The sequence below is a fragment of the Saitoella complicata genome, assembly GCF_001661265.1.
Source record: "Saitoella complicata NRRL Y-17804 unplaced genomic scaffold SAICOscaffold_22, whole genome shotgun sequence".
Classification (NCBI taxonomy): Eukaryota; Fungi; Ascomycota; class Saitoellomycetes; order Saitoellales; family Saitoellaceae; genus Saitoella; species Saitoella complicata.
Window position 1 is genome coordinate 337,709 of NW_017567013.1, and position 10,349 is coordinate 348,057.

The 10,349-nt window shown below is 47.6% G+C and overlaps 3 protein-coding genes and 1 non-coding gene across 4 annotated transcripts; 2 read left to right on the forward strand and 2 right to left on the reverse strand.

Annotated features, from left to right (window-relative positions):
* The first annotated feature begins 146 nt into the window (after positions 1 to 146).
* Positions 147 to 2,456, forward strand: SAICODRAFT_21142 (natural resistance-associated macrophage protein). The gene is made up of 2 exons (XM_019166382.1): positions 147 to 321; positions 377 to 2,456. Exons 1-2 carry the CDS (start codon positions 314 to 316, stop codon positions 2,361 to 2,363), a joined length of 1,995 nt encoding a protein of 664 aa, XP_019022228.1. The 5' UTR covers positions 147 to 313; the 3' UTR covers positions 2,364 to 2,456.
* A 49-nt stretch (positions 2,457 to 2,505) lies between these two features.
* On the reverse strand, positions 2,506 to 3,584 carry SAICODRAFT_96241 (nuclease S1). The gene is made up of 2 exons (XM_019172039.1): positions 3,498 to 3,584; positions 2,506 to 3,443 (listed from the first exon to the last, which is right to left on the reverse strand). Exons 1-2 carry the CDS (start codon positions 3,565 to 3,567, stop codon positions 2,602 to 2,604), a joined length of 912 nt encoding a protein of 303 aa, XP_019022229.1. The 5' UTR covers positions 3,568 to 3,584; the 3' UTR covers positions 2,506 to 2,601.
* Positions 3,585 to 3,757: 173 nt separating this feature from the next.
* SAICODRAFT_27163 (uncharacterized protein) lies at positions 3,758 to 4,444 on the forward strand (the record flags this gene model as incomplete). The annotated part of the gene is made up of 2 exons (XM_019167008.1): positions 3,758 to 4,217; positions 4,269 to 4,444. 2 exons carry the CDS (start codon positions 3,758 to 3,760, stop codon positions 4,442 to 4,444), a joined length of 636 nt encoding a protein of 211 aa, XP_019022230.1.
* Positions 4,445 to 4,500: 56 nt separating this feature from the next.
* On the reverse strand, positions 4,501 to 4,573 carry SAICODRAFT_t147. The gene has a single exon. It is a non-coding gene; the product is annotated as a tRNA-Lys (tRNA).
* Positions 4,574 to 10,349: the final 5,776 nt, after the last annotated feature.

A 10,349-nucleotide genomic window follows, 5' to 3' on the forward strand; every position in this document is an offset into this window, starting at 1 on the left:
CTCGTCTCTACTCAGATCAAATCAGGCAGCACACCCCATCGGTCCGCCGGATATCGCCGGAACCCCACTCGGGCGGCGCCGGGTGTTTGTACGTGCTGTCCTCTGCTCTCAGCCGCAGCCGCAGCCAAGCATTCATTCATCTATGACTTAAGCCCCACATCGAAGAACACTCCTCGACAATTCAGACGTTTGCAATTGCAGTTGAGAGAGGGGTACGGTTCATTGTGTACGACTATTAGCAGCGTCACTGTCTTTCTCTACGTCTAATTCAATTCGAGTTCGTGTTTGACATCATCGAGCCTGTATTTATATCATGAATTGGTGACACCAACCGCTCCTCGAGTCGCCTGTGCAATGCTAATTGTTGGTCTCACAGCCCATCACGGGAAACGTCCGAAGGTCGGCTCGACTACTTCCAAGGTCCTCCTCACCTCCCCTCGGACACAATCTCCATCGCCTCCCTCAACGACGACGGAGGACCTCGGCCTAGGGGGAGTACAGATGCACGAAACATGGATCCAGATAAAGCGAATAATCATACTGCACCGCGGGAGCGGGAGCGTTGGGCTACGTTTACGTCTGAAGCTGGTGCTGAGAATGTGAACGTGAACCCCGACATTCTGTCACCGAGGACGTCGATTGCGGAAAGTGCGGCGCCAATGATGGGGAATAAATCGAAACTCAAGGATTATGGGGGGAGGTTCATGCGTGCGGTTGGTCCGGGTGTGATGCTCTCCGTCGCATACATGGATCCCGGAAACTACTCCACCGATGTCGCAGCCGGTGCCGAATTCCGATTCAAACTCCTCTTCGTCATCATGCTTTCCAACGTTTTCGCTGTTGTTTTGCAGTCGCTCGCGGCAAAATTGGGAAGTGTGACGGGGATGGATTTGGCGAGGTGTTGTCGGGCGTATTTTCCGGTGTGGGTTTGTTGGGGGTTGTATGTTTTGAGTGAAGCGGCGATTATTGCGACGGATTTGGCGGAGGTTGTGGGTACTGCCATTGCGCTTAATATTCTGTTGAAGATTCCGTTGATTGTGGGTACGCTGCTAACTGTCTGCGACGTCCTCGTGGTGCTCTTCTTCTACCAACCAGAGGGCACTATGAAGGGTGTGCGAGCATTCGAGGCGTTCGTCGGTCTTCTCGTTCTGGCAGTCGTGGTTTGTTTCATCATCGAGCTTGTCAAGATCCCCGCAGTCAACCCTCGAGAAGTCCTCAAAGGGTACCTCCCTTCCGGTACGGTGTTCAAGGATGGTCTGTACGCATCGATTGGTATCTTGGGCGCTACGGTCATGCCGCATAGCTTGTTCCTCGGGAGTGGACTGGTGCAGAGTCGGTTGAGAGACTACGACGTAAGGATGGGAAACTATGAAATGCCGGAAGAGATCAGGAGGCATATCAGCGAAGAGGATATCGGTCCGAAACCGAAGTACCTCCCGTTTCCCAGGATTATCTGGAAGCTTTGGAGGAAGTGGATACTGAGTAGGGAGCCAGCGCCGACGGCAGAGCAGTTGGCGAATGATTTACCACAGTACAAGCCGACATATGACGCCATCAACCACACCCTCCTGATCTCGGTCGTGGAGATCGGCGTGTCGCTCTTCACCTTTGCTTTGTTCGTCAACAGCGCCATCCTTATCGTCGCAGGTGCGACCCTTTCCGAAACGCCGCAAGCTAAGGACGCGGATCTTTTCTCGATTCACCAGTTGCTCAGTGAGCAGTTAGCACCAGCAGCAGGTACTCTCTTCGCATTAGCATTGTTGTGCAGTGGACAGAGCGCAGGAGTAGTCGCTACGATGGCAGGTCAAATGGTATCCGAAGGATTCTTGCGATGGAAGATTATACCGTGGTTGAGACGTCTCATCACGCGTGCAATTGCGATCACACCTGTCGTCGTTATCGCCGCTGCCGTGGGAAGGAAGGGATTGGGAGAGTTGCTCAATGCGTCGCAGGTGGTGTTGTCGGTGTTGTTGCCGTTTGTCTCGTTCCCGTTGATTTGGTTTACGAGTCAGAAGAAGTATATGCGGGTTCCGGTTCTGGCGAGACCTGTCCCGGCTCGGGCTAATTCCGGCGATGTGGTTGTCGACACAAGTAAACGCCCTGAAGTCGGTGCAGCAGTAAAGGACAACGACGAATCCACCATGAGCATCGATGTTCTCAGCCCAGGCACCGGACCCTCCCACAGACGCACCGGCACCGTCACCACCATCAGCGACAACTGCTCCCCCGGGACTGAGATCGAGATTGAGTACATCGACATGTCCAACGGATGGACACTCACAATTGTTTCATGGGCCATTTGGGGCATCATTTCGGGTTTGAACGTTTATTTGATTGTTTTGCTGGGACTTGGAAACGCTTAGGACCTGGTTTGATTAATAAGTTGCAGGTAGACAGGAAGGACGTTATACCATTGGTTTGGCTGTTTGGACTGGGCTTGGAAGCATATCGGGCGTTTTGTTTTCTCAATACAATAGTTTAATGGATTTCCTTTCGATCACGTTATGGCTGTCTTTTCCCGTGGATCGCTTTCTGAGGGTACCGGTATACTGGTATGAAGTGCTAAAAGTACAACAATGTCTGCTTCCCTCACTCCGACAGTCATAACTCGGGGTGCTGCAGAACGAATCTGTCTCCATGGTCCTCTGAAAGTCCATGCTCTCCGGTAACAACACTGTTCAACCAAGCCGCCAACCTCAAACCACCTTTTGCGACCTGTAGCTCCACAATATCCACGGAATTTCTGAAGTACTCCCCAGACAAATCCGTCGAGGTGTCGTTCAGCGCGCTATACACGTACGAGCAGTCATATTTGTTGGAGTCCGTTGCCCATTCAGTAGCACATCGGACAGCTTGATCCGGGTCGACACAAGTCGTCCACTCCTCCTTTGGCGTCAATAGAGTGTTTGCTTTAATCCGGTCCACCAGCGATTGTGTCCAGAACGTTATCGAGTCACTGTACTTTGAGCGGAGAAGATATTGAGGAATATCGTCGTCCCAGATACCGTGAAGGCTACGGTGCTTTCCCGCGAAGGTGACCTTGACTTCATTCCCACCTCGGGCATGGCCCGAGGCATGGAGTGGTTGTGTGATATCACCGAGGAAGTGCACGAGGAACTTGAGGGCCTTATTTTGCTCGTCTTTGCCCAGACTCTCGTCACCGAGCCGTTGGGTGTAGTTTGCGATTGCGCTCACGATGCAACCATGACTCGAGGGGCAATCTCTATCCAAGTCCACTCCGCATGTGTTGGGTGGATCATCGAGAGTATCGATGTAGTGGTAAGCACCAGAATATCTTCCCTCGGCTGTATTACGGTACTCGTCCGCCCATGGTGCAGCAGCACCAATGGATCCGTCGTATCTGGAGTCAAGAAGGGAGAGAATGAACGTTTGAGTTCGAGGGAGGAGGAAGGATTGGGCGATCAGGCCGACTGTTGTGTGAGCTTTGCGAATGCCGTGTTAGTACATCCACGAAGAAGGACGGCCAATATTCGCACCTTCTGAGCCCCAAGCATGACATAGAGGGGTTGAGAGAGCAAGGAATGCTAATGACAATGTGAACTTCATTGGATCGATTGGTTTTATTACCAAGGGTTGCCGCGAGATGTTTGGCGGTTTCAGCGGTGTTGCTGTTCGTGAGACGTCCCCCGCCTCGGACCGAGATGCACAATGACACGACACACATACAACGTCGACAATGGATAGAAAAGACGATGAACTGTTGAAGAGGTTTGAGAAGCTTAAGGGAAGGAAGCCTATGTCCCACAAGACCAATGCCCCGCTTGAGAAGGTGGAGGCCCTTCCTCCTCCAAACCTTGACTTCTTGAAGGAAGAGGACTTTGCGCTGGAAGAAGAGGAGGTGGATGAGATATTGGCGATGGCTGAGGATATGAACCAGTCGAGGGGTGGCGCAATACACAAGTCGGGCTTCGGCAAAGACAACGCTCGGTGGGAACCTGGACAAACCGTCCGATCCTCGCTGAAGGAAGATGACGATCCACATGTCGCGAACCTGTTATCGCAGACTAAAGACGCCGTCGTACTGAACACGCAAGACGAAGAGGAGGATTCGGATCTCTCCCAGAGGTTAGTGAGACTGAAAAAGAACGCGCCATCATACGTGTCACCTCCAGCTACTGCGAAGATTGGAAACGCCCTTGGTCCGCCTCCATCACTACCTTTCGCTGACCCGGAAGACGAAATAGCAACGTGGTGTTGTAAGTATCTTACTTTGGTTGCTTTCTATCCTTGTTGACATCTTCGGTCAGCCGTCTGCATCGAAGACGCCGCCATTAGATGCCATGGCTGCGACGACGACCTATACTGCGAAGAGTGCTTCTTGGAGGGACATCGAGGACCTGGCGCAGGGTACCAAGAGAAGCGGCATAAATGGGACAAATATGTAAATCCGCTAAAGAAAGGAGGAAGGCGGAGGTCCAGTTAGGTGTAGGCAGTCGTGGGAACCGAATCTCGTGGATAGGCCCAAAAGAAAAAGGCAGAAGCCCAACGTGGGGGTCGAACCCACAACCTTGAGATTAAGAGTCTCACGCTCTACCGATTGAGCTAGCCAGGCAATGAACGATGTTGAACAACCGTCACAATGACCATGATTAAAGTACCAAATGCTGTCGTGTCTCCCTATAGCTACTTGCCTTGTGTGAAGTGCTGTTGGCGTACGATGCCAAGGATAGTCATGTACTTCTGAGTGTGGGCAACGGAAAACCAGTCAATCTATCAAGATGGTATGGGTTAGAGTGCTAAGTTCCATACAAATTTCGATATGGTATTTCCACAACTTGATTCCATACGGCCAACTCCCTGGAGCCTGCCTGGAATCGCCATACTACTTGAACTGTCAAGAGACTTCCAGGATATGATATGGATGTTAGGCTCGTATGCTTTGCATACCGGTATCTCCTCTGTATTCTCGTGGAAGATGTGTGAATTAGAGTAGAAGTCACCATTAAAATCGTTAGGAGCACCCTGGCTGGGTCTTGTCTGGAAATGGCACATCTACTCACTGTGGAGCCCTGTTGATGTGAGACAGGTCGGTTTTTTTCACAGAGATCAAAATGATGTATTTCATGGCAAATCGACAATATTTTGTGTAAGTGATGCATGTCATTCCTGGACAGAACTCGGTTTAATCCTCCAAGACGGCCCTACAAAAATGGAAATCACGAATTAAACTCAAGTGTTGTTAGCCACGTGCGTGATCCACAGCAAGATCATGTATGCATCTGGGATTATTGCAGAAATCCCAGATGAGGTTGCAATTGAGGACGTGCACAATCTTGACACTATTATAGATTATACCCAAGAACAGTGTTCCTACAGTCGCAGAAATCATGGACTACAAAATCCCGCTTAACCGTTGATCGTATCGTGGTTTCAGGACCCAAACCACGACATGGTTCAGCATAATCCACAGTGTGATGCAGCCTTGCCCTGGAAAAATGGCAAGAAAATGCGATACCACTGGGCGAAAAGGCGAGAGATCAACAGGTAAAAATATTGAGTTATGAGTATCGTAATAGAGCTACAGTAGCAATAACTATGGTCCCATATTTCAGGATGGTTGAACAAACTCAGTGATGTACAGGCAATCTCATCCATACTTGACCTTGATCTTTGCTGCTGCTGAATATGGAGGCATGGAGACTTAGGATTTCCAGAAATTTGAAGAAAGTGGAGGTCCACTAATTCATATGAACACTTTTCTGCACATCCACAGCAAAGCTATGCCCTCTGTCAAAACTAAACGTGGATAAAAAAAGTGGGATTGATCCTTGATCTTTTGTCATGTATGCTTTCACGCATCCATTGCTTGATTTTATCAGGCATAATCCATGATTCCCATGGGCTTGATTAATGGTTCTATCATGCAAAATTCTTGAAATTGACGTAAATTGCTACAAACTGGGGGCCAAGAGGCGAGAAGAATGAAGTGTATTATGAGTGTCCTAATGGCCATGGTAGCAGTATCTTAGGTCAATAGCTCAGCATGTTAACATGAGCTCACTCAAAGAGGAGTATAATCTATCATATCTGACTTTAATTTCGCGTGGTGACTTAGAAGATCTCCGAAATCTTTTTAAGTGGTGGGGGGGCACTGGTTTATATGACTAAACCAAATATGTACGTCATGATGTCATATGATGTGATGTGTTGGTTATGTATACTTCATGCGTTATGATGTCATGTATGCTAATCATGTCCATGCATGATATCATAATCTGCGAGGTTTTTTTCCAGCCCGTAATCTAGGATGCTGTCAAGGAATATGATCCATGTTTCCGTTGTGGTTTTTAGCGTGTATTGTAGACATGTGCTAACTTCCATAATCCATGTGTAATCCTTGTCTAATCCATGATACTGACATGGATTGTAATTCACAACATTCAATTGGGTTGTAATCCACGATTCTGTCTGGATCTTCTGCAAGGATGGTATTTCAGATTTTGACACGGACTACGCACTTGCCGAAGAGAAATTGTGCCTTGTCCATGATTTTTCACTTCGTAGGGATGTCATGAATTACGATCCCAAATAAAAACAAGCATTGTCGCCAAAAAAGGAGGTCGGGGCGAATCACCTCAGAAAATTGCGCAAATAAACATGTACATGCCTTGAAACGTTGTGTGCTTGCTATACACAACTGTTTTTGTGTATTGACCCCAGAAAGGATCCCTGCTATGACATGGCGCAAGATAGTCCTCCCGGATTCACCGGCTCAGAGTCACTCAGGTGACATCATCAGGCCTGCAACTAAGATACAGCCAGGAATTTGGACATGTTCGTGTGTATAAAAGTACGTATGCCCTACGGTCGTGAGCATCATGCCTTACAAAATTCCGTTCAATCCATGATTTGAGATTGTGGATTAATCCGAGATCGTATTATGGATTCCTGCCACCCAAACCATGGAACCAGTTCGCATAAACCAAAACATGATTTCGTATAAGCCACAATAACGTCCCGCTTAATCCAGATCTTCTCAGCCTTGCAATTCACGATTTCGTCGTCCATAACCCTTGATAAATATGTATTATAACACATTTACTGATATTTGGTCCTGCTGGGTAGTTTCCAGCCCGCACCTGATCGTTAGCTGAGACTTTTTGGGAGGACTTTTCTGCCCCCCCCCCCCTGATATAGATATAGGCATGATCAACATACCTGATGTCATGTATGTGTCATGTAAGCACCATAATTGCTCCTCATTGACTGTCATGGTTTTGTCAATGGCTATGTTATGGCTGTGCAGAAAACTGTGCAGAAAACTGTAGATAAAACCTAGAAGATCCATCTCTTTCAAAAATACGGAAAACACCAAGTGCCTACTTCTATCCATCAGCGGCAAAGGTTAAGGCCAGGTATGCATGAGATTTCTTGTATCAGTTTGCAATTGTGTTGACCTTTTAGGTTATGGAATCCTGATTATTGCTACTGTAGCTCCAGTGAAATACAAATAATATGAATATGTTCTGGTAATCTTGCTCTTGGGATTTTTAGTCTAATATCAACACTGCTGTGCGCTTCCCCACCGCTCTCTGGCACTCTGAGGAGATGTTTTGTACGGCTTCGTGCATGAAGACTGAATGATTAAGCTCAGTCTGATCACGGATATTCCAGAATCACAACGGGGATTACACCAAAGATGATCATGGACATGCTGAATCTCGTGGATTGGACCGAACCATATCATAGTTTGGCTCCCTGCTTTATCAAGCGATATTAACTGTACCGTGCGGTCGCGAGAGTCATGGATTACAAAATCCCGCCATGATCCTATCGTGGATTTCAGGGCCCAGACCAGATATTTTTTTCCGCTTAATCCATGATTCCATTGTGCATCGGGTTAGACAGGCATGTTGCGGACTTGATTGGGCAAAAGACCGGCGCGCTATTGAGCATTATCCACGCCGAAATAAGGGTAGATTTCATGCTTTCGACCGTGCATTGTCCTGCTTGATCCTCCCCAAAAGCGCATGTAATCCCTGATTCCGCTGTGGACGAAGCCGGAGCATGAAGGGCTTCGAGCAGGACATAAGGTTGTTTTATCATTGTCAGAAAGGCGAAATAACAACACTTGCAAGCGTTGATGTTCAAGCGGACGCTTGATTCTGGTTCATCCAAGAAGAGAATGGGAATAAAACTGGATGCGATTGGAGCTGCTTTTACATGAGCTGACGAGGGTTGGCCGGGAGATTGGAGATTGTAATACATGACGATAATCGGGATTGGAAATCATAGCAGGAAGATGTATTGTAAGCCAGAACAACATTGAGCACTATCCATAACGCGGTTAGGATCACAATCCAAGATTGTGTTCGAAACGGAAATCCACAAAAAACTTGTGGATTATAATCCAAGCGTGTGGATTTCGGGTTTAACTCACGATTGCATCATGGATCGTAATCCATGATTTTGTCACGATGGCATGCGCGGACACACTTGCACCCCCATCCGTGCAATCAGGACGAGTCAACCATCATCCGATGTTCAGGCAAGAGATGATGTCAAGACTTGAACCTATCGTAAATTTAGGAAGTCCTGCGAGCAGATGTGTCCCTGTTTACAGAATGTGCTTTTGGAAATCTTACAACTCAACACATGTCAGCTGCGCGGCAGAGTAACAAGACAGTCTACGACTTCACTGTACTAAGCTGTAGCTGGGTTTACCCAGGACATGATGCTGAGAGAGACAGCTTCAAATATTTTCAACAGGACTTTTTGGATTAGTCACCCTACAAAGTGAGAAATCACGGTGTCTATAGAAACCAGAGAACCCACACCTCTTCGAGAATTTCCGAAAATCTTTAAGTCCCCAATGATATCCATGGGCAGCGAAGATCAAACAAGTAGATGTCTGAATGAGAGTCCCTGCACTATTTCACATTTTCTACCACTTTTTTCTGGATTATGCGGAATAACATCGTGGTTTGAGTCCCAAATCCATGATTCTCACGACTGTAGGGCAGGGCCCACTAACTCAAAGACCAAGGATTGGACGGGATCTCATCAAGGATCGAGCCTGATACTTTCACGGATACGTGCTGACTCTGTCATGCGAAATAGTCGCACAATCCCTGACATAATCCGGTTCAATCACAAACAAGAATAATCAAAGATTAAACCAATTTTGAATCCATGCTGTTAACGATCCTAGGAAAATAGAGACACCTTTTTGTGTGTATGACAATATGAATGGCTATGTTACAGAAGCCAAATAGCCCAGGCCGGACAGAACGTTCACGAGTAGCAGCAGCACATATCACTCTCATACCGTTTCTACTGCGGTAATAAATCAGTACACAATTATATCCTGTCCGTCGCGTACGCCTTCTGACCTGCGGTCCGTGAGAATTCAGCTGCAAGAACCTCTGAAGATTGTCCGAAAGTGCGTGTTATTTAGGTTTAAGCTGAATCTAAGAACAATCAAGGCTGTATCGATGTGCCTCAGGTTTTCAAGTCTCCAATCATGGTTGCGCTGCTTCTATCAATTCCCGCTTGAGGTTCAGAATCCATCCTTGCGATCGCGTTGCTGCTTCTGCAGTCGCTTTTTGACAGCCAAGGCCCGCCGCAACCCTGACGCGTCAAGTCCACCTTGTTCTTAACCAGAGCTTATGCTTATATCCTCCATATCAACATTACCGCCGTCGAACTGGTCAGATGCAATATGAAGCCGTACTTACTTGAAGCTTGAGTGCTAGCGCTTCAGGTTGAAGCTGTCGCATGACCGTGCGACAACCTGCAACTTGAATCCAAGGAGACGTACAGGCGAAGGATTCGGTAACGAAGTAAAGCTGTTTTGCGAAGAATGCCTTGTTTCTTCCTGTTTTACCCACCCATTGGATGCGGTGAATACGAGGAATACCTTGCTCAAACCGGGGTACAGGCCCGGGCCGCTTTGCCATACTCTCAGTTGCACTATAGTTTATGCATGCGCCCCTGCGCACGCCCTGTAATCCAAATCGCAAAGAAATGACCATTTCATCTACAATGGGGGTAGTCAATCCTCTACAAAAAATAATCACTTAAGTTATAATCGCGCGGTTGCCATGGCTACTATGCATAAATGTAATGCGGTCAAGACGAGACGAGATACTGCAAGTACTTCGGGACGAGATCAGACGAGTTAGACGAGGTGTGACGAGATGACCGAATTACTTATTCGAATAGAGAGACGAATTTATTGAGTTAACCAGGAAAGGGTTAGGGTTAGGGTTAGGGTTAGGGTTAGGGTTAGGGTTAGGGTTAGGGTTAGGGTTAGGGTTAGGGTTAGGGTTAGGGTTAGGGTTAGGGTTAGGGTTAGGGTTAGGGTTAGGGTTAGGGTTAGGGTTAGG

What these genes read in the sequence shown, in the direction of transcription:
- SAICODRAFT_96241 (XM_019172039.1), bottom strand. Translation starts at nt 3,567, where the DNA reads ATGAAGTTCACATTGTCATTAGCATTCCTTGCTCTCTCAACCCCTCTA. An exon ending in TCATGCTTGGGGCTCAGAAG is followed by an intron (nt 3,444 to 3,497) that starts GTGCGAATATTG and finishes GCATTCGCAAAG; the next exon opens with CTCACACAACAGTCGGCCTG.